The sequence below is a fragment of the Girardinichthys multiradiatus genome, chromosome 8 (genome assembly GCF_021462225.1).
Source record: "Girardinichthys multiradiatus isolate DD_20200921_A chromosome 8, DD_fGirMul_XY1, whole genome shotgun sequence".
NCBI classification, from domain to species: Eukaryota; Metazoa; Chordata; class Actinopteri; order Cyprinodontiformes; family Goodeidae; genus Girardinichthys; species Girardinichthys multiradiatus.
The window spans coordinates 16,359,785-16,383,953 of NC_061801.1; the positions used below are offsets into that span (position 1 = coordinate 16,359,785).

Below are 24,169 nucleotides of genomic sequence, written 5' to 3' on the forward strand. Positions count from 1 at the left end.
TTCTACTTTTCATTCAAGACCTGGGAGTCACGGTAACACCTCTACATGTATCAGGAAAAGAGTCAAACAAAATCTTTCCACATTAAATCATTTTATGAAGAAAAGAAATAGCATGTCAACGCTTGTTAGATACGAAGAATTAAATTAAATTGCAGCTTGGTTGTTGAGAAACAATTAAATTAAATGTGGTATTTCTTTTTCTCACATTTACCACGCTATTGTCTGAAGCTAATATGTATGAAAAGAGGTTGTGAAAGTTGAAGTCAGACGTTTACACACACTCATCATGGGCATGAATGTCATTTTGTCTTTTCAAGATTTATCTAAAATGTTTTTCCCCACAAGTTTGAAATTATGAAGGTTTTGTGTAATTCACAGGGAATTTACAAAAATGTACAAATACATCCATCTAAATGGTTTAAATGATGTTGCTGAATGTTTTAAAATATTTTTTACCTTGATCTTTATCTTCTCATTAATGATTATGATTGAGTGCAGCTGGTATTTACCAGCATCAAGATGTTTTTTTGGCATCATTTTTCCAGCTGACCAGCACTCATAACAATTGGAAAGTCAAATAAACTATGTGAGATCTATGGAGAATTTCCGATTGTCAAAAGAAGGTGAAGTCTTTTAGAGCCATTTTTTCAACAGTTCAAACAATTATATAGTTATAACATTTATGAGTAATATATATAACATTTATATATATGCGAGTTTTATACCTGAACTGTCACCTTCAAATGAAACTAAATAGGTTAGATGTTCATGAACAACACAGGAAATACTGCAGCTCCAACCTATCATGTACTGGAAACTGCAGAACACCAGGGATGTGGTGAAGTGAGATTTAGATTATCATGGACTAAAAGCAAGACAACAAGAAAGCCTCTGTAGACAAATCAAATGTTTAAGCTTGACTTAAATTTGCAACAGCCCACTTGGACAAGTCAAATCCATCCTGGGAAAGAAAATATGGTCAGATGAGAAATTGATTGGGCTGTTTGGCTTCAATGACAAGAATGTTTTGAAGAATCAAGGTGAGTCTTGCAGATTTAAGAACACTGTATCAATCAGTAAGATTGGCAGTGATCAATCATGCTTTGGGGCTTTTTCACATTGGTGGATAAAATGGAATGAATAATGAAAAAGTACTATCTTCAAATTCTCCAACTTTACCTTATATCAACACCTAGATCTTTGAAACTTGAAGGCCTTTTGGTCCCCCAAAATAGCAATGATCTCAAGCAAAACTAAACAAAACTGTTCTTGGAATGAATAAAGCAGGCTAACAGTAGGTTTCTGAATTATGCTGTTGACAATTTGTGGATTATGCTTAATATCCTAGTTTTTGCCAAGAAACTAACTGATTTAAATGAACTAGTTTACCAGTTCTTCTATGAAGAGTGGCCAAATGTTCACCCAGAATTGTTCCAGGGGTTTGATGATGGCTAGAAGTTCAGCAGCAACTTGCTATGTATTTTTGTATATTTTTAGCCTGTGCATATTATTTGACCCTGGATGACTTATGCTCCCATTTTTTGTTTTTAAAATTCATTCTACGCTAGAAAATGAAACACTCAATAAACGATTAAAAGTCCAATATATGTAATAGTTTTGCCCGTGATGAGTACGTGCGAAGTTCTAACCAGAACTTCATCCACAGTATATGTCTCAGCATGCTGATTAGGATAAGCACAGCGGGAGCATACAGAAGCAGGTACATACAGGTGTTGGGGGTTCCAGTTGGTGGAGGCAGGTAGGAACCTGCTTTCCAGGACTTGGCTTTGAAGCCCTTCTTGCATCGCTGGCAGTCCTGCCCAGTGGTATTGTGTTCACACTGGCACTGGAGGTTCCCTTCAATCAGCAGGCACTGGGAGGCGTGGAGGTTACACTTACACCTTTGAGAGAAATCAGAGAAAACAGTCATAAAATATGTGAGACTGCAGACTGCGACTCACTGAAGGCTGCGGGGGGGAAGTTGTAATTATAGCCAGGGTGTTTATGGAAATAAAACATCTGTTTTTGCAGAATATAAAAAAAATCAGGAGCAGCTACAGACAGCTGGTGCAAAAACAAAAACATTCCTGAAATCAAAATCCATCAGCTACCCAAATAGCAGTATACTACAAAACTAACTGACTTATGCAATACCCTGAGACTTGTTATTCTGATGTGCAGGTTCATTGTGTTCACTGTCACTTTTCGGTCTCACTTATATTCAGTTCTGCCTCAGAAGTCACTGACAGAGCTGCAGCATCCTATTACTGTTTTGATGTTTGTTCGCACAGTTTGTACAGCTGTCACTCCGTCTGATTCTGTTATTTGATTTCACGAGCAGCATTACTTGCTTTATCCAAAGAGTAAATTGAAAAAATTATAAACTTTTATCTTAATTAGTTGATTTATTGATCAATTGCAAAAATCACATGTTTTGTTGATTTATATATCAGCTAGTGAACAGTAAATCTATATGCAGGCATTTTAATATCATTTTATGTGTATTTTTGCATCCAAGAAAGTAAATGTGAAAATTTTGTGTTGTGCTTCATACCAGGCATTCTCAAACGTTATGTTCAAAGATCAAAATCTAATAATTTCTACATAAGGTCTAAAGCCTGCAACACTTAGTGAACAGCACATCCCTTTTATTAAATTTGCTTACAGCTTAGAAGCAAAATAATTAGATCTTCATGCTAGAATTTTATAGTAAATTTCATTATAAACACTATCAACTCAGTTACCTTTCAAATTTTTACCCTGTTTTACACACAAGACTAAACAAAATAAATGAAGTGCAACAGGACACTGAAACATCAGGAGAGATAAAAATTAAGGACATCCAGAGATGGTTAGAAAAGTTTGAAATTTCAACAGTTCAATAGGAAAATACCCTAAATTTTCTGGGAATAATTCTGTGTTTTTGTACAGCTGTGTAAAACTATTGGTGTTGTGTTCCAGCTTAATCATTTATCAGTAACTATGTTCAGGAAGATTTTTTTGCTTTGTTTTGGGTGTTTTTTTCTGGCTGTTATTCATTCTCCCTTCATCCCCTAGACATCCACCCATCCCTGAAGTGTTCCACGGTTCAACAGATTGGAGAAACCTGCCACACTTTTTCTAACAACACTTCACCTAAAACAGGAGAAGTGTTCACAATTATGTATTAAGGTATTTCTAACTACGTGAAAACAGAAGGTTTTTAATAAATGAGCACATCACATCTATTAAAAATCTTTTTGCAGGAAAGGGTTTGCTGGCATACAGGTCCTTCTCAAAAAATTAGCATATTGTGATAAAGTTCATTATTTTCTATAATGTAATGATGAAAATTTAATATTTATATATTTTAGATTCATTGCACACTAACTGAAATATTTCAGGTCTTTTATTGTCTTAATACGGATTATTTTGGCATACAGCTCATGAAAACCCAAAATTCCTATCTCACAAAATTAGCATATTTCATCCGACCAATAAAAGAAAAGTGTTTTTAATACAAAAAACGTCAATCTTCACATAATCATGTACAGTTATGCACTCAATACTTGGTCAGGAATCCTTTGGCAGAAATGACTGCTTCAATGCGGCGTGGCATGGAGGCAATCAGCCTGTGGCACTGCTGAGGTCTTATGGAGGCCCAGGATGCTTCGATAGCGGCCTTTAGCTCATCCAGAGTGTTGGGTCTTGAGTCTCTCAACGTTCTCTTCACAATATCCCACAGATTCTCTATGGGGTTCAGGTCAGGAGAGTTGGCAGGCCAATTGAGCACAGTGATACCATGGTCAGTAAACCATTTACCAGTAGTTTTGGCACTGTGAGCAGGTGCCAGGTCGTGCTGAAAAATGAAATCTTCATCTCCATATAGCTTTTCAGCAGATGGAAGCATGAAGTGCTCCAAAATCTCCTGATAGCTAGCTGCATTGACCCTGCCCTTGATAAAACACAGTGGACCAACACCAGCAGCTGACACGGCAACCAGACCATCACTGACTGTGGGTACTTGACACTGGACTTCTGGCATTTTGGCATTTCCTTCTCCCCAGTCTTCCTCCAGACTCTGGCACCTTGATTTCTGAATGACATGCAGAATTTGCTTTCATCCGAAAAAAGTACTTTGGACCACTGAGCAACAGTCCAGTGCTGCTTCTCTGTAGCCCAGGTCTGGGGAATGTGGCACCTGTAGCCCATTTCCTGCACACGCCTGTGCACGGTGGCTCTGGATGTTTCTACTCCAGACTCAGTCCACTGCTTCCGCAGGTCCCCCAACGTCTGGAATCGGCCCTTCTCCACAATCTTCCTCAAGGTCCGGTCACCTCTTCTCGTTGTGCAGCGTTTTCTGACACAATTTTTCCTTCCTACAGACTTCCCACTGAGGTGCCTTGATACAGCACTCTGGGAACAGCCTATTCGTTCAGAAATTTATTTCTGTGTCTTACCCTCTTGCTTGAGGGTGTCAATAGTGGCCTTCTGGACAGCAGTCAGGTCGGCAGTCTTACCCATGATTTAGGTTTTGAGTGATAAACCAGGCTGGGAGTTTTAAAGGCCTCAGGAATCTTTTGCAGGTGTTTAGAGTTAACTCGTTGATTCAGATGATTAGGTTCATAGCTCGTTTAGAGACCCTTTTAATGATATGCTAATTTTGTGAGATAGGAATTTTGGGTTTCCATGAGCTGTATGCCAAAATCATCCGTATTAAGACAATAAAAGACCTGAAATATTTCAGTTAGTGTGCAATGAATCTAAAATATATGAATGTTAAATTTTCATCATGACATTATGGAAAATAATGAACTTTATCACAATATGCTAATTTTTTGAGAAGGACCTGTAGTAAGCAAACCCATAACTTGCTTCCTTTCTGTTCTGATTTGACTTACAGTTGGGCTTGTAAGATGTTTTCTGAGCAGCTTGAGTTAAATCATATTTGAACAGAAAGACTTGTTCTTCTGCTTCATAAACTAGGTGCATTGCTTTAATAAATCAATTTCAACAGACTGTTGAGAAAAGCCCAGATTTTTTACATCAAATCCACAAAGTACCATCATTCTGTTCATTTTACAATGGCTTCTATTTCACAGCTGTGTGTTTTCTGCATTCTTAAAACCACAGTGGACTGAAAATAAGATGTGGGCTGGGTCCAGATTGACCTGCCATTCGGTCCAGGTCAGAATGCGGACTTTGAGAATTGATGCTTAAAAAAAGATGATAAACTAAATATTTCCCAATTTATTTATTCCTTAACCCTAATCTGTTCTTGGGCCAATATTTATTATAGCCTTTCACTCAAAATTATGAACATATATTTGTTAAGTAAACAAAGAAGAAAAAAATTTAACAATGAAGAAAACTAAAACATGAAGGACTGCAACATCAGTGAATCACTCAAGAAATTAACACATAAAAAAGTGAGATAACACTTTTAGTTGTAGTTGTACACAATATTAAAATCAACATTTCACCTAAATGGTGTGAAGCCAAAGCTGCCACTCTTACTGAATGTAATTAGGCTACATGATTATGCTCTATTTCCAAATTTCTTAAAGTAGTTTGTCAAATAGAAATATCTATTAGTTTAATTATTTTCTAAATACACATTGTGAAATTCCAGGGTATGTGTGTGTGTATCTCTGATTTCTGCTGTGTGTGCATGCACAAGTGCACAGTCGACCTCAGCAGAGGGTTGGGCCCAGGTGTACTGATCCACAAACTGCAGGTCTGCTATGAAGGAAATGAGAATCTTAAGGACACTCTGCAAGTATGACTTGAAATTACAGCCTTTTCCAGTTGAGCGACTGGATTCCAATCCAGTTTGTTCCACCGGAGTGAACACCTATCCATCTACATCAAATATTCAAAGAATGGCCTCTGTATTCTAGACGAGATGACTGCTTCAATATTTTTTCCTTACACTAATCTACGGCATTGTCATATTTTTCATTTATTTTTGTTTTTAAGGCGCATGTAGTGAGTAGTCTCGAAATTCCGCTCTAATTTTGCATTAACAAATGCAAAATAATAAAACTTGCAAAGACTATAATTACAAGAACTGAGTTGATGGAAAAATTGTGTCTCAGATCACGAGTTTGATGGTGGCCCCATGAATTACCCCCATCTTCCTCTGACAGGACATGCCACGGAGAATCCATCCACCAACAAAGCCTCATTTCCTGCCTGCATCCTGAAGGACAAGAGCTGTCCACATAGGAAAGACTGAAATTGGAAATCTCTTTTTCAAGAAGAAAACAGTCAGTATGAGAGAGTGAATGTGTGTCAAATGTGACAGGTGTGTGTATGTGTGGTTCTACTCTATGTGTTTGGGATGCATTTGTTTGCAAGTGCAGATGACAGACAACAGATCAGGGAAAAAAAGACGTGTTGTGACTAACGCCTGCATTGAGTGACTGACAGCGCTGAACATATCACTGCTTTTCATCTCCCGCATCTTTGCTGATAAATCTGATCTGTCTCATCTTGAAAGTAGAAGCACTGCTGAGTGCAGGATCTAAGAGTTGCAGCTTAAATCAATACTGGAGAACAGAGTGATTTTCTAGGTGTTGTGTGAGGCAATTTGTGTCTTGCAGGCCTGATGGGAGCGGGGTCTCATTTAAAGAGAGCTAGCCTGTCCTAGCAATTATATAGATGACATGCATACTTTAGGCTGACATTAAAGCTTGCACAACTTTAAATGATTATTGCCATTTTGTAAAAAATAAAATTATTTATTGTTCATATTCTTAGAACTTTTTCACATTTTATCATGTTATGGCAACAAATGTCAATGTTTTTATTGAGATATTATGTTGCACACACAACATAAAATCACAATTGTGATGTTGTGGAAGAAGGTGCTCTGGTTATATAAGATCAAAACTAAACTTTTTTTTACCTAGATGCGAAACACTACACATCTTCATGAACACACCATATCCACAGTGAAACATGGAGGTGGAAATATCATGCTCTGGCGATGCCTTTCTTCAGCAGTGACAGGAGAGCTGCTCAGAGTTGATGGGTAGGTGGATGTGTGAATTCACATGCATGCCACACGTTTTATACATTTATTTGTAATTTGTTTTTTATTTCTTTCACTTCCCAAGTATGCAATACTTTATTCTGGTATATCACATAAAAGCCCACTAAAATGCATTAATGTCTGGAATTAAAATGTGACAATGTGAAAAGGTTCAAGTAGTTTGAATAATTTTGCAAGGCAGAGTAAGTAATTAAAACCCTCTGAGTTGCACTTGGACATGTTATCCCCTTGACCTAATTTTCTGACCTCAACCTCACAATATTGCCGATAAAGACCACGAGTACTTCCAGCCTTGCACTCCTTCCGCATGAATGATGTGACACTGACTTTTTGAGTAATGTGTCTCTCTGCTATATGACAGGTTGCTCTGGGATTTTCCCCATCCCTCTTTTCAGTCCCTTCACTCACAAATAATACATGGGAACAATCGTATGATAATGTGCAAGATGTCTGCCTTTGCTGCAAAGTCATCAAAGCAGGAGAGCAGCTATGAGACAAAGGAAGTAAAGATGGGACAGCTGGATCCATCAGAATTGTTTTTAGTTACTTAGCGAGGGAGGAAGCAGGAAGATTAAATGAAGACAGAGAAGAGCAAATAGAAATGGAGAGTTTTTTTTCAAAACAGAAGGAGTATTCATTCCTCTTTACATTAGAACCCACTCATAAATCGGAGTTTTAATTAGCTGCAGTAATTACAGGTCAGTGTTTCTGCTCATCAATCTGCTCAGTGCAGTTTCTGTGATACTGGCATCAGTTTCTTTCAGTTTCCCATGTGGTTTGTCTTTTGCATGCATATGCATGCACACGTGTAGAGGGTGTGGGTGACACAATGAACACACCATAAAAAGACAGCAAGTGGACAAAAAACCCAATTATACAACGGAATCAAAATATATTTTGATATGATGATAAAAGGAAACCACATCCAAGAGATCACTTCAATGTGGCCCATATGCTGTATGCTTCAGTACTCCATAGCTATTACTAACTAAACCCTCATTACAGAGAAAAGGAAACGAAGAAAAGGAAAGGAAAATCCCACAACCAGAGCACTTACTTTAGGTTGGTTAATGTGTGTAAGCCACATGTGTATTTGTTTTTTTCTGCTCTGCATTTTAAATGAATCATACCAGGGTGTTAATATGAAACTTTGTGAACATCCTCATAAATGAACCCTTATTTTTTCATATTCTGAGTTAAAGGTAGCATTTTCTAAAGTTTATTTAGGAACAGATTAGGTCTTTCTCAAAGAAACAGTCACAGTGCTTTAATAAGATGCCTTGAATATATATAAAAAAACTTCAACGACAATAAAAAAGCCATCAGAGTTCCCTGTGCCTTCAGTCAGAGGTTTGTAGAAGCAAAGCAGTATTATAATGCAAGTGGCGGCATCCCATACAACTGACAACTATGAGAATTAACAGTGTTCTGCTGCATCATCACCAGGTGTGAAACCTTTCCATTTTCACATTGTCATTAACTTTTATTTTAGTCCAGCATGCTTAGGTGACTAAAGCACATTTTTTTTAACTTTTAAGTAAAATGTTTGCATTCAAACTGACCTTAGCAATAGGATCAGTATATAGAACTATTAATTAACAACACAGCCTATCTTTTGACGTACATTGGAAGCATCTGAACAGATTTGTGAAATTGGCATGGATAAATGTGATAAACAGCAAAAAAGGCAGTTATTCATTCATACCAGCAGGAGGCACAGCCTACTGTTGGAAACTAGAAAATGACTTACTATACCAAAATGAATTTACAGTAAAACTCCCCAGAATAGTCCGTCTTGGGAAAAAGCGATCACTAGGTAACGTCTTTTGGACATTTTGTGGGTGATACAATCCCATTCTGTTTTGAACGATTTTTCCACCACAAACAGCGCTACAATACCACAACAGAAGAAGAACTACCAAAACAGTGCGGAAAAAGAGGAGCTATGGGAAATCAAAATGTAGTAGTGGTATTTGTGTTATTTTCTGCTCAGGTGAAACAACTTTAAGGATTGCTGGCTTGGAGCGTAGGCTGTTTCAGCAGAAAATAATAAGGGCATATTTCTTCATGCGCATCTTACACCGCCAATGTGCATTAAATTCAAGATTTATTAGAATTTCTGTAATCTAATAAAATGCTGATAATAGTAAACAGTATGAATTCTGCTCTGGTATCAAAGGAGCATGTAATGGGGGAAATTTCTTCTCACTACCTTCTTCCTCTGCAGGGTTCAATAAAAAAGAAAAATAATAATTATGTAAAAAATCCATGCGGGGCTTGTTTCCTTTTGAGCATAAAAATAAGAAAAGTGTGTACTGTTAATAAATACCTATGTTATATCCCATCATTATCTACAATAATAGGCTCTACAGTTATTGTACATTGGGCAGTATCTTCTTTGTAGCTTCTAACTTATGTGTTTCTGAGTCCATCCTCCCTACACTGTCTTTTTCCAGTCATGTTGCCCTGAGTATTTCATGATTTGAGAATGCCTGATTTAGACAGCAGAGATGCAGCAATTATGGGGATAAATAAGAAGAAAGATAAACAAACTTCAAGGGGGAGTCATGGGGTGGCACAGTCTAAAAAAGCAGCTGGAAGCATTAGCTAATGGGGCTTTATCTGTCTCTTTGCTGCAGTTTATGTGCATTCCTCCATTGCTCACCAGGGACACAGCTATCACTCACTTTTTTCTTTTATTTAGTCCTGCTGAATGTTCTCCAAAAAACTTTCTTCTGAAGCTGTTCTTTACACGTTTTTCGTTTTTTGTTTATCCTCCATCTCCCTCTTTGACTCGGACCTTGTCAGTCTGTGTCGCCACAACCTTTTAGCTCTTTTGCTTCTGCTCGTTGCACAAGTGTTCACCGAACAGTGCATTGGGTAAATTGGGTTGTGGACATGTGCTTGAGAAGAGAGGTCTGAAGAGAGAATAGAGGGGATTTAGATGATACGGAGGGCTGAGCAGTCAGTACAGCACAGATTAGGGCAGCTGTGTCAAAGCCATGACAGTCTGCCTGCCTCCATGCTTGTAGTGATGAAACTCAGAGGAGGAGCAGGAGGAGGGTCTGTGTTTGTGTGCTCTAACCTGTGATGACAGATTGTATTGAAGCAGCTCTGACCAGAAGGTCTCCCTCTACTCTGTGTTCGATCAACCGTCTCTGAGAAGGGCCATTCTACACTTTTAACTGCTCCCTCTTCTGGAAAAAACTCACAATAGGCTCCACAACCTCTGGTAATAACACTGGAGGTGGAGTCTAATGAGCACAGGGTCTTAAGGTTTTTGTAAAGGAAAGAAAGGCTTAAAACGAAACCAGGGCTGGCTGATGACACACGGGCCAACTTGACTTTATGTTCATCCATCCATCCTTTTTCTAAGCCCATTCTTTCATATTCAGGATGGTGGGAAAATAACACTGGGTTGAAATGAAGACTAACTAAGATGGAAGCCCCTGGTTAAGATGTAGCTTTAAAAGAAATGGTTATTATAGAGACTTGGTGAGCCTTCAATGCCACTTTTTGCTGAAGTCCTCTAAAAGTGAGCTTTGGAGATTTCCCTTTGTAACTTGATCAGTGTGCATGGTGTCAAGATGAACACGGGATTTTGTCCAGCCTAGTTTGTCACAGTTTAATTTTTTTGTTATTGCTCTGACTGTTGATTTGGGTGAGTTTAGATGATGATCAAGATGCATCTGCTTCACTTGAAAGGCATGTATTTTTTTGTCTTTCCCATTTTGAAGACAGGCTAAGAAAAAGGGGGCCTTTGGGTCTTATCACATTTATTTCTCATGAAAACAAAAGTCATGTATTACAATTTAAAAATACCACTGATCAACTAATAGAGTGAAAAGTATTAATTTCTGTTCATTTATTTTAAGGGAATTTAATGGGAGTGCCTATACATGTGACACCAGGGTATACTATAAAGGGCACCTTTAATGTGAGCTGAAGCTTATCTTTATGCATTATTTCACAAATAATAGCTTATGTGACTTATGCAATTATGCAATCAGGTTTCTACCATATCTGCTATGACAAAATCCTACAACTTGGAGAAAGAGTTTTGAGTCTCCCTCCTAGACTGCTGTGTTCACTCTGCAATCCCACTAAGATATGGAAAGGCTTTAAATTGTTTTGCTGATGTTTTTGGGAAATATAAATATTTTCCTTCCACATTACATTTTACACTTCATTACATTTACCATGGATGCCAACAGGGCTAGAAGGCACTGCAGAATCAACACGCGTGTTGGAAATGAAGGAATTAAAGGCAACCCTCACATTAATGCACTGAGAACATGCAAACAACACAAGAGCCACTGCACCGCTATGCTGCCAAAAATAACATTTATTCATTGCCTTTGTTAGGTGTTTGAGTTTTGAGTTTCTTTCTTGTCTGTTTCTCTGCACTTCCATGTTCATTCATTTGTTCATTCATTGTAGATCAGGTTCGCGGTTTATTGTTGTGCTTTGTTGTATTTAGATATTTCTGTTGGAATTCTTCCTGTGTTTTCTCCCTTCTCATATTCTCCTCATTTACTCCTCTCTCCCTCAGGCCACTCAGCCCTCCTTGGTCTCAGCTGTTTCTCATACACACCCGATTACTCTCACCTGTTCCCCATGCCATTTCTCGCCATTCTCTTCTGCATATAGGTGCCTGGTTCTTCTCCTCTCATTTGCTGGATTCTACTGTTTGCCTCCCTGTTTCATGTCAGTTACTTTGCCTGTTTTATTTCCTGGATTGTTCTTTACCTGTTCAGCCTCATTAAACGTTGCTACTTTCTATGCTACTCCCAAGCTCCTGTTTGCATTTTTGTCCTACAAACACTCCTCTCGAACTGACAATAAAGGTCTTTTGACGCTAATGTTGCATTAAATGTACACAACAATTTTACTACTGGTTCACACACAACTTAATTAATTTTTAAAATAAATAAATAAAACAACTAATTAAGACATATGCTGAAGGAGACAAATGTTTCTAAGCTAATTATTTTCCAAAACACATTAACACTGGATTTACACAGCGTCCACCTTCAAACACTGTGTAACCAAAGCATCGCAGGGGAGACAAAGCGCAGGGTGGGAGTTTATACGAAGTAGAGATCAATGATCGGCTCCACGCCTTATTGGCTTAAGCTGAGGTCTTTATTACCACGTCTCCTCCAACTTCCTCTCCCCGTCTCACCTCGTAAATACAAAGCAGCTAATTGGACATGACTGCGTTTATGTTCCAGCTTCATAAATATCTTTTTCTGAAGGGAGAGGATCGATGTTTTTCGTCAAGTGCAGCCATCCGCAGCTGAACAGAGGGCTCTTCAAACGTTCACACCCCTCTTCACCACACCTCACCTCTTTTTCTTTCTCTCACTACCATCCATCCTCTCATCTGCGCTTCCACTCTCTCTCAAGACTAAACAGATAATCTATAACCGACCTGCTCTACAGGAATGTGGGGAGCAGGGATTACAGTGCACTGAGTTCCAATCCGTTTCTCACTTTGCTGTCAGTTCGTTCCAGACTTTCAAATTAGTTAAAAACCAAATTAGAGATTTCCAGCTCTATATAACTCATTTTTCATTGTGGACACCAAAAAATACAAACTCCTTGGATACATTTCCTTTTCTTCCTGTAATTGATCAGTATTTAGCATTTTTTGTGAAAAAGCTGTATTTTCCTATGGAGTGAAGAGGGCCTTAACCAATCGGAGTTTGACGCTCATTTTCATATTGCACAACAGTTACATTTGCTTCATCTGTAATAATGAACTCTAAAATTAAAATTCACAAAGCATTTGTGTATAAAAAAAAACTATTGATATAAACTTACTTTTACAGTTAAAAATACACGTTATTACATAGGTGAAACCCATTCTGGTTAGATCAATAAAAATTGCAAATGCCCTAATATACATTTTTACCAAGTGTGGAAACAAAAAAAATGCTTTTTAAATATGAGTCATCCAAAAAGCAACTGCATGGCTGGTTGGCTAAAACTATGATTCACAAGTAACCTAAAGATTGTATGCCTGTGACAGATAGGCCAATATGAGAATGCACATAGTAGAACAACTCAGTAACTTGTACATGTCTTGATTTAAATTACACAATATCAGTCTTGACATATTACTGCTAAAAACTACAGTGATATGTCATAATTTAGTGATGCATCAGGAAAGTGAGTAAAACCGTTTTAGTTCATACAGTAGGGTAGTATCTGAATCTATCAAACTGCACCAGATCGATCAGAAACTAAACTGTGAATGTGTTTAAACCTTTTCACAAGCCCCACTGTATTCTCTGGATCATACTGACTGATCATGGTTTTCGTTCCCAGGTTGTTTCTATTCCTCCCTGTCTCACTAAGAACTTTAGTTCCCTTGGTTTTACCACGAGGCAAAAACATTATTATAGCTGATAACACTATGGCTTTGCACATTAAAAATAGCCATTATCTACTTGTTACCTTGAAAAACTGCCTCTTTTGCTCTGTACTCTGCTGTGGAGGAATAGATTTCAAAGCATACCACTGTCTGCATCCTTTTTAGCCTGAAAGCCCCAACACAGGAATTAGCACCTTGATATTAAAATTATACTAAGAATGGTAAATGGCGTCCACTTATATAGTGCTTTATCAAGTCCGAGGACTCCAGGGCACTTTACACTACAATCAGTCATCCACCCATTCATTCACACATTCACACAATGACCGTGGTAGGCTACATTGTAGCCACAGCTGCAGAATGATGGCACCATACAGTCTGACCACCATCAGCAGGCAAGGCAGGTGAAGTGTCTTGCTCAAGGATACAAAGACTTAGATGGACGGAGAAGAAGTTAGAACCAGAAACCCACCAGTTACAGGATGAACTCCTACCATCTGGTCGGAGCCTATTTGTGGGCATTCAGAAATCACTCTTTTATTTTACTATATTTATGGTCAAATTGTTATGGCTGTTAAATAAATTTAGATTGCAGGCAAAACCTTGCCTGACAGTCATTTTTTTCCATATCTTTTCTTGTTTCTGCATTGCACTTACAGCTTTCTGTCAGTAGGGGGCCCTGAGCCTCTCTTCCTCTTACTTTCTATAAGACTGTCTACAAACATGAAAAAACAGGACCAAAGAACTGAGTGTCTGCTATTCCTTTGAATACAACACACACACACACACACACACACACACACACACACACACACACACACACACACACACACACACACACATAGTGCTTTTACTTGTTAAATACATTTAATGTCAAGGGGCTACTGGTTGTTTTTGGCCCTGGATAAAACATTGAGAGGTGCGTCAAGCAAAAGGAGGTCTTAAATTATTCAGAGTGGAGGAATGACCTTGAATGTCTTTGCTATCCACACCTTATGTGTCTTTGCAGCCTGTGTGTGCAGTACGGATGCTGGATGGTGAATGTGTAAACTCCCTGGTGTGTTTTTGGGATAATTCTTTATTTTAGCACAGCATGCTTTCAGTAAGAAAGTGCCTCAGTCTGTGACCATGCACTTTAATGTGGGATAGATGGAGGGCATAAGAGAGACTTTGTGGGACTAAGCTTACATGTAAATTATTAACACAGCATAAAATAAATGGCTATTGCGTGTTGTGCTGGTGCTCCAACCTGAGAGCAGCCCTGTGATTGGTTGTGTTGGGTCACGTAAAGAGCAGCAGGCAAACCGGACCTTGCTTTGAGGCACCCTCTCTCTGAAGTATGCAGTGTATGCACAAGACCAAACAGGTAAATAATGGAGCTGGGGCACGTCCTGTTCTCCCATCCAGACCTCAGAGGACTACTCTCATGATTGCAGCATAGTCTGCTGAGAGTGAGAGGGCTATATATTGGATCAGTTCAGGTGTGGGTTACATGCCAGCTGTGTGTTGTTTTTGCTGACCTTTTAAAACTATAGGGGGGGGAAGTAATATGTTGCTTTCAGAGTGTGGGATTTTGTTTTTTGATGACACCTCATGTGTATGAGGATAGGACTTTCATTAAAACACAAAACATAAGCAGTGATTTAGGGGGCAGTCTTTTGTGTTTTGTGTTTTAATGAACACACAAAACATAAGCAGTGATTTAGGGGGCAGTCTTTTGTGGTATAAAGCCACATAGGGAAAAAACTAGATCACAAATTAATTTGGGACCTTGTAGCATTATTTAGTTAGTATGTGTTTTATGTTTTGTACTTTTTTAATTAGAAAGAAAAAACTAAGTAGACAAGCGTAGAAAAGCGAGGCACCTATTGCATTTCAATTCAAATAAAAGCTTACAAGTTTATAAAATGATGCCATCTCTGCTTTCGTTTGCAGGTCCAAATAAGAAGAGATGAACCTGGATCACATATGATCAGTAACTCCTAGCAGAATAAACTCCCTAAATCCTTTATATTTACTTGTCTATATTTATTTGTTTATTTGTACTGCAATTAAAGAATAATGGATGAATTGGTTCTTTTCCCTATCCCCTAAAACAAAATGCACTCTTCTGTTTGACCACTAGGGATACTAGGGATGTTGTAATCCAATTAAAGGTTATTAGCAGACTCCCTGACAAAAGTAAATCCCTAAAATCTGTTGTTGTTGTACTGTCTGCAATTTAGTCAGCCATGCCCCTAGTGAGCTGTAAAGCTGCATGTTACTCAGCCAATTGTAAGAAAACAGTCTATTTCATGAGCACATCTGGCTAAACTGTATTTTAGGCACTACAGATCACATTATTTTGTTGATCGAACAAATCTGGGTTTTTCACTCTTTCACAGTGAAAGAGATGGTTGTTAAGGCTCCCTATCTGTCCGTGTCATGTGACAGGTTTTGTGGGCTCCTGCAGTATCCACAGCAAGAAAGAGGAGCAGCTGCAACATAAGATTAGATTAAATTTCAAAATAAAGCACTATGTTCATGAAGCAAGAGAACAAACTCTTGTGTTTTGTCTATACTTTGATGTAAGCAAAGTGTTTTGAATGAAAACATCAACAGAAGCAAAGCAATGAGTGTGTGTTGACCTGTGTTTCCTTATTTATGCTCATGGATTATTTCAGGATTACCTGATTTGTAAACATAATAGGTAGTACCTATTTAATGTCACATGTATCATTAAATACATGTGACATCATTGTGCTCTTTTACAAGCACGTATATTTGTTGTATGACTAACTTATATATATATACATATATATATATATATGTATATATATACACAGTACAGACCAAAAGCTTGGACACACCTTCTCATTCAAAGAGTTTTCTTTATTTTCATGACTATGAATATTGTAGCTTCACGCTGAAGGCATCAAAACTATGAATTAACACATGTGGAATTATATACTGAACAAAAAAGTGTGAAACAACTGAAAATATGTCTTATATTCTAGGTTCTTCAAAGTAGCCACCTTTTGCTTTGATTACTGCTCCGTACACTCTTGGCATTCTGTTAATGAGCTTCAAGAGGTAGTCACCTGAAATGGTTTTCCAACAGTCTTGAAGGAGTTCCCAGAGATGCTTAGCACTTGTTGGCCTTTTGCCTTCACTCTGCAGTCCAGCTCACCCCAAACCATCTCGATTGGGTTCAGGTCCGGTAACTGTGGAGGCCAGGTCATCTGGCACAGCACCCCATCACTCTCCTTCTTGGTCAAATAGCCCTTACACAGCCTGGAGGTGTGTTTGGGGTCATTGTCCTATTGAAAAATAAATGATGGTCCAACTAAACGCAAACCGGTTGGAATAGCATGCCGCCGCAAGATGCTGTGGTAGCCATGCTGGTTCAGTATGCCTTCAATTTTGAATAAATCCTCAACAGTGTCACCAGCAAAACACCCCCACACCATCACACCTCCTCCTCCATGCTTCACGGTGGGAACCAGGCATGTAGAGTCCATCCGTTCACCTCTTCTGTGCCGCACAAAGACATGGTGGTTGGAACCAAAGATCTCAAACTTGGACTCATCAGACCAAAGCACAGATTTCCACTGGTCTAATGTCCATTCCTTGTGTTCTTTAGCCCAAACAAGTCTCTTCTGCTTGTTGCCTGTCCTCAGCAGTGGTTTCCTAGCAGCTATTTTACCATGAAGGGCTGATTCACACAGTCTCCTCTTAACACTTGTTCTAGAGATGTGTCTGCTGCTAGAACTCTGTGTGCCATTGACCTGTTTTCTAATCTGAGCTGCTGTTAACCTGCAATTTCTGAGGCTGGTGACTCGGATGAACTTATCGTCCGCAACAGAGGTGACTCTTGGTGTTCCTTTCCTGAGGTGGTCCTCATGTAAGCCAGTTTCTTTGTAGCGCTTGATGGTTTTTGCGACTGCACTTGGGACACTTTCAAAGTTTTCCCAATTGTTCAGATTGACTGACCTTCATTTCTTAAAGTAATGATGGCCACTTGTTTTTCTTTACTTAGCTGTTTTTTCTTGCCATAATACAAATTCTAACAGTCTATTCAGTAGGACTATCAGCTGTGTACTGTATCCACCTCCTGCACAACACAACTGATGGTCCCAACCCCATTTATAAGGCTTGAAATCCCACTTATTAAACCTGACAGGGCACACCTGTGAAGTAAAAACCATTTCAGGTGACTACCTCTTGAAGCTCATCATCAGAATGCCAAGAGTGTGTGGAGCAGCAATCAAAGCAAAAGGTGACTACTTTGAAGAACCTAGAATATAAGACATATTTTCAGTTGTTTCACACTTTTTTGTTCAGTATATAATTCCACATGTGTTAATTCATAGTTTTGATGCCTTCAGTGTGAAGCTACAATATTCATAGTCATGAAAATAAAGACAACTCTTTGAATGAGAAGGTGTGTCCAAACTTTTGGTCTGTACTGTATATATAAGTTAGTCACAATTTATATATATATTTACATATATCACCAAGGTCCCCCAACTAAGATTTATTTCCTTTTACATTAAAAATACACAATAAGGACATTTTAAGGTTGAAAACGTTAAATGAAAGGACCAGCTTTTTTTTCAGCATGCCTTTTTCTTTGTTTAGGCTACAGGGGGATAAGGGAAGCTGTGTGAAAGCACCATATCAGCAACTCCACCCCATGATACTAATGACAAGCTGTACTTAGAATATTTTTTTGCTGAAATGTATCACCCATTAATCGAGGCACCTTCTGAAGCAAATGACCACTGCGAAGGCTCACTCTGCTGAGGTGGGGTGGGGTTGATAATTATAGACTGTGCATAAATTGTAATAGTGATGCAAGGGGAATAATGACGCAGACTACAGACACCGTCTTACTGAGGCAAACATGTCAATGCATTTTAACGCCACTTACACAGAATAGGGACCCAGCCTTTGTTCGTCCAGCCATAAATGTCCTGAAATCACCATAAAACTATGCTTGATATTAGAATGTAAGCTCCCTGCAGACTCCTTACTGCTGCTGAATTTGTTTTAATGAACACTCTTACAAAGAGTAACACCTGGGGTGAGAGGAAATTGGGTGTGAGATGGGGGGATGGGGGTTGTTCAATGTTCTCTTATTTAAGATGTGAACAAGGAGAAAGTAGCAATGGGAGATGGGAGGCAATGGGAGGAATAAAAAAGTGATGAAGAAGCAGAAACTCTGGGATAAGATGGGGTTTGTTGGGAGATCCTTCCTCTGTTCCCCCGCAGCGCCTCGAAACCCCTGAAGGGTGATATAACTCTTTGTGGGATATGTATATCAGCTTCTTGTTTATGTATTAGATTAAAAAAGCAACAATTTTGGATAAGAAGTAGAGCCCATGCCTGACTTCTGTGTCCTTTTCTCTGATGTCTGTTTCCCCAGCATAAAAAATTAACATATGCACTTTTGAACCTCTAATGTGTCATGATGTATTTTTACAGGTTATTAATATTTGAAGACACAAGCACATCTGAACTTGTTGGCCTTGATCACACAATCACTTCACTTTCTCAGATTTTCATATTTGTAATGTGCCTCCTTATTGGAACAGTCAAACTATATATGTGAAATCTTCCCGAAGGCCCTTAAACATACACAGAAATACATGCTGAAACAAAACACACAATAGTGTTCATGGCTCTTTTACACCCATTGTTGAATATTAAAGTTTAACTCCTGAGAGACCATGGAGGGGAGGATGCCTGGGGAGAGGGAGCAGACTTGGGATCATCCAGAGGACAAGGGTTAATATAATTATCCTACCAAAACCTTGAGACTGAGAGAACATCATTAGTCTTAGCGGTTGAAAAGCTACCTGAGCTGCGGGCCAGAAGAGAGGCGAAGAAAAGAGGAGGATGGAACAGAGGAGGGGAAGGCATAAAGGAAAGCATCACAACCCACTTGTGCACTTAGCAAGACAATTAGCACAAGGACTAAAACTTGGGGGTCCTAATTAGGGGAAAAAAAAGAAAAAGGCAATGGCTGTCTTTGGCTACACTCTGAAGGGTAACAGAAACTCTTACACTTATTCAGTAATCATGAGATATTCTTCAAACCTCTATATTTTACAATTATTTTTTAGTGTAAATGGTTTAGTGTTTAGCACACAACGACACTCTTCTTAGGCAAGTGTGCAACGTAATTCTGCCGTTAATGAAATGACCTTTGGTTTTTTTATTCATTACAAAGCTGTGGTTATTCTTATTCCTGCTCTTTAAATGAAAGCCATTGTTATTATGATAATTACTTACTGCTTGTTAGAAATAGGATTAAACCACTGATTAATAGTTGGTAATTATTAACTGGAAAAAAAAAAAAAAACAGTTTTACTGTTGATGTGTATAACTCTCCATTGGACTCCCAATGTGAACTGTCATAGCTAAATGCCAAATTCTTACCTTAACTATCGCTTTAAAAAAGCCTTTTATCTCTTGCATTAATGCACTTGTCTTTACAAAACCTACAATCCTCACAAGCTTAAATGTAAAACAGGGATGTCAAACTCCAGTCCTTGAGGGCCGGTGTCCTCAAACTTTTAGATGTGTCCCTGGTCCAACACACCTGAATCTACGGCCGAATTACCTCCTCAGTATGCAGTCAAGTTCTCCAGAATCCTGCTAATGACCTAATTATTAGGTTCAGGTGTGTTGAAGCAGAGGCACATCTAAAGGTTGTAGCAGACTGGCACTCAAGACTGGAGTTTGACACCTGTGATGTAAAAGAACCAACAAAAACCAGCAAACATGCCTGTTTATGTAAGTGTTTGTGCAATAAGCAGTGGTGGTTCTTGCGTCACACTAACCTACCCCTACAAAGCCCATTTGCCTAACCCCCCACCCAAAAACAACAGACAAAAACAAAACAAAAATATACTGATATCATATTAACAGATATAATCCTCTTTTTAACAAAGAGATTTCACATAAAAGTTACTGTACTCACTATGGCATATTTCAGTCTTGGGTTTCAGCTGGCTAATTATTGTACTTTTCAAGCCTGACACAATCCAAGGTGGTCCTAAAAACAATGAGAGTACTATTGTTTGTTTTTACAAACAATAAAAATTTTATCAATCTGAAACTGGGTTTTAAAGAATCTGTGTTCAGTAGGAGTGTTTTAAAGTCACTTTCTGTACATTATTCAGCAGTAGACAAATGAAATTTGTGAAAATAGTTAGATTTTATTATATTTTAGAACTTCAAAGAGTGTCTAGTTAAGAACTGACTGGACATTTTGTTTGATTATTTTCAATTAATCTCAAATGATCAGGTAAAGCCAATCCCTGGATAAATTATCCATCACTAAAATCACCTGAAGATGGTCAAGGTTTTCACTGAGGAATTTTTAAAATTAACTATTTGAGAATAACAAAATGTATATCACGTTGGGATTGTTGAATTAATCTTAAAAATTCAGCTTTTGGGATTTCTTCAAACACAGCAAGGCAATTGGTGTAGCATTTGGTTTCTCATGATATTCATGTTTGTTTGTTTTTTAGCTGTACTTGTGATACTATAAAGATAAAAAAAAGGCAAAGCAAAAAGGGATTATATTTCAAAATAACTAATAATAAATATGCTACTTCTCCCTTGCAGTGATTTCTTGAATAAAATCCACTGGATTTTTACACATTTACCTTAAATATTGTTTAAATACCATCACATGTGGTACTTTAACTTACAGGAATCTCATACTGGCCCATGCCTACCCCTAGTTGTTGTAGATCCAAAATATTAACAATATTAAGATAAAATGTCATATGAAGCTTAACTTTTGGGCAACATTCACTGGAAGCCAGAAGTGTTCAGTCTAATGGGAGCCATACCCAACTGTTCATTAATTGGCTCTTAGATGCTTTAGGAGTTTCCTAAACTCCATGTGTAAATGACATCCTCTAAAGATTTGTCTGGCTGACTTAAATGGCTTAAAAGGTCTGTCATCCAGGTCCATGATAGGACCAGATTTTGGTAAAACTGAAAGTCTCTGACATCAAACACAGACTGCTGACAGTATGAGACAAAACGTTTCTCATTAAAACACACAAGACTTTTCTCTCTCACACATTTAGGCTTCAGCTGATGAGTTGTTTATCCATACCCATCACTGTGGGTGTAATGACAGAGACAGTTCGATGATAACGATGGCAGTGTGTTTTTGATCACAACATGTCAGTAATAATGCTATGCTAATTAATGTGGCTGACTGAGAACAATCTATCTCTTCAAGGACACCCTCCCTGAACCCCATGTTCTCCCGCTTTTAATTCCCAGCTTGCTTTTCAGCTTTAGAGCACACTTACGGTATCAAGAGATTCCTCTCTCACTGGATGTAAGGTAAGACACAGTGCAAGAGGTTTCTTCTTTTTTTTGTGTTTGTGTTATTAAAATTATGTTTATGGGTATGAGGTTGGAGGGAAACTGGGAGAGCAGAAGAGAAGAGGAATCTACTGAAGGGGATGAGGAAGCAAAAAATATTCATCTGTGAGACAGAAGAAATGAAAGGAAAACCGGCAAAATCGCTGACTATAACTTTCTTCCCTTCTGAGAGGAAATAAACTGTGATTATCAAATCAGTTACAGCCGTTGTGTCATAAATCATTGCATATGAAAGGAATGATGACACATTCCTCAATGCGTTTCCGCAGCTTTCTGCATGCCTTTCTTTTCCAGGGGTGCTCATGAATGATTTAAAAAGTGATCTGTTTCCAAGGCTTGGCTGCCTCAAAGGGAGATAACTCAGGGGGGAGGAGTCTGTGCAAGATGGGAGGGGCCAAAAGTGAAAGTGTCCTGTGCAGAAACCAGAATATCAAGCATTGGTTTACACTAGGCCTTTGAAAAATATTTGACAACTTGAACTGTTTAAATTTTTTCCATTACAAGCTTCAATGTATTCATTGGAGTTTTATGACACAGACTAACATAAAGCAGCTTAAAACTGTGAAGTGGAAAGAAATCAAGTTAAATTATACATTGTTTTTAAAGTTGTTTTAAATAAATAAAAATCCGGAAAGTGCTGCTGTGCATTTTGAATTCTTCCTGCCTGAGTCAATAGTTTTGTAACTACCTTAGGTTACAGTTACAGCTGTAAATTTGCAGTTATTTTTTGCAGGATAGTTCAAGCTCAGTCAGACTAGATAAGGAGTGTCTATGCAGAGCAACTCATTTGCTCAATTTTGTAGCAAGAGGTAGGTCTGATTTTTAACTGGGCCATAGGAAATACTTTGATTTAAACCATTCTATTTTATTAAGGTAAATCTCTGATCCAGTCTCATACCTTTGGCAGCCAGGAACAGCTTTTCTTCTAGGGTTGCCCCTGTATTTAGCTCTATCCATCTTCCCATCAACTCTGACTGGTTCCCTGTCTCTACTCTATAAAACCACCCATAGTGCTTGATGCTTCCACCCACCATTTTTCATCATAGGAGCAATTTGCTCAGGGTGATGGGCAATGCTAGTTTTCCAGCAAACATAGTGTTTAAGGAGTCTGGAATACACGACCACAGCACCTTCTTCCATGTGTTTTCTGTGTCCCATTGATGGATTCTTTTAGTAATGGCTTCCTTTTGCCACCCTTCCACAAAGGCCTGATTTTTAGAGTGAACCACAAATAGTTCCCCTGTTTACATATTCTCCTAACTGAGCTACTAATCTCTGCAGCTCCTCCAGAGTTCCAGAGCTACCATGGTCATCTTAGCTGGTTCTCTGATTTATACTTTCTTGGTCATGTAGGTTACAGTTATGCCATATTCTTTCCAGATAATGTATTAAATATTGCTCCACTATGTTACACGGTTTCAATGATAATGAGGCATCTGAGGCCTTCACAGAACAGCCGTATTCATAGCTTTATACTGTATTTAAATTAAACATGGGTGTACTGTAAATATTGGTATTTACAGTATGTGCTTTCTGAAGGTAATTTGATTTTATTTAAGGGTATCAGAGTAAAAATGAATGAACATAAATGCAAAAATGCTAAAATAAATATACCCTTTTCATTCTCCCTCACAGTAATGTACAACTTTTTGTTGGTTCCGTCACAAAAAAAAAAATTCCCTCCAGTGCGATACAAAGATTTCAGCTGTGTGGATGGATAAATGGTGGCCGTGTAAACTGGTGAATAATATTTACAGAGCCTCACACCGCACATCATTCATCACAAAATCTCACACCCCAGCTAGTCCTCTGAAACTAGGAGTTAATCCATCATCTGCCTGCATCTCTTTTCTCTCCTTTATCCAGACTTACACCTCCCATCCGCTCACCTTCCGTCTGCTAAGGACGGGAAAAGAAAACTTTGGGGTATTTCAAAAAAAGAGAGTCAGTCTCCAAAGTCAAAGTCGCTCTAACACGCTCATTGAGACACACACACACACACACACACACACACACACACACACCCACACACACACACACACACACACACACACACACACACACACACACACACACACAAAACCTAAAGGCACCAAAGAGGAGAGGGTGAGTGTAGGGGCAGTGGAGGGGCCATCCCTGAAACACAGAGGCTCTCCACTATCTGCTCTGTCATCCTCATTCATGCTTCCATTGAAACCTTTGTACAAGTAGGATTAGCAGCAGAAAGCCATTAAGGGGTCTAATTAGTCCTTCCCTTAGGATACAGTGTTGCTGCACAAGGGTTCTATAATGGTGATTTGCAAGCTTAAATGAGTGTGTTTCTGCAACAGTTTATCTTTATTTTTAATAAATGG

At 38.5% G+C, this 24,169-nt stretch overlaps 1 protein-coding gene across 2 annotated transcripts in view; it reads right to left on the reverse strand.

Moving 5' to 3' along the window:
- ntng2b (netrin g2b) overlaps window positions 1-24,169 on the reverse strand; it is a 107,360-nt gene that overhangs the window by 48,693 nt on the left and 34,498 nt on the right. For both annotated transcript variants that reach the window (XM_047372963.1, XM_047372962.1), the window contains exon 4: window positions 1,729-1,901. In XM_047372963.1, the coding sequence (XP_047228919.1) occupies window positions 1,729-1,901 (173 nt within the window). The remainder of the gene's footprint in view (window positions 1-1,728; window positions 1,902-24,169) is intronic.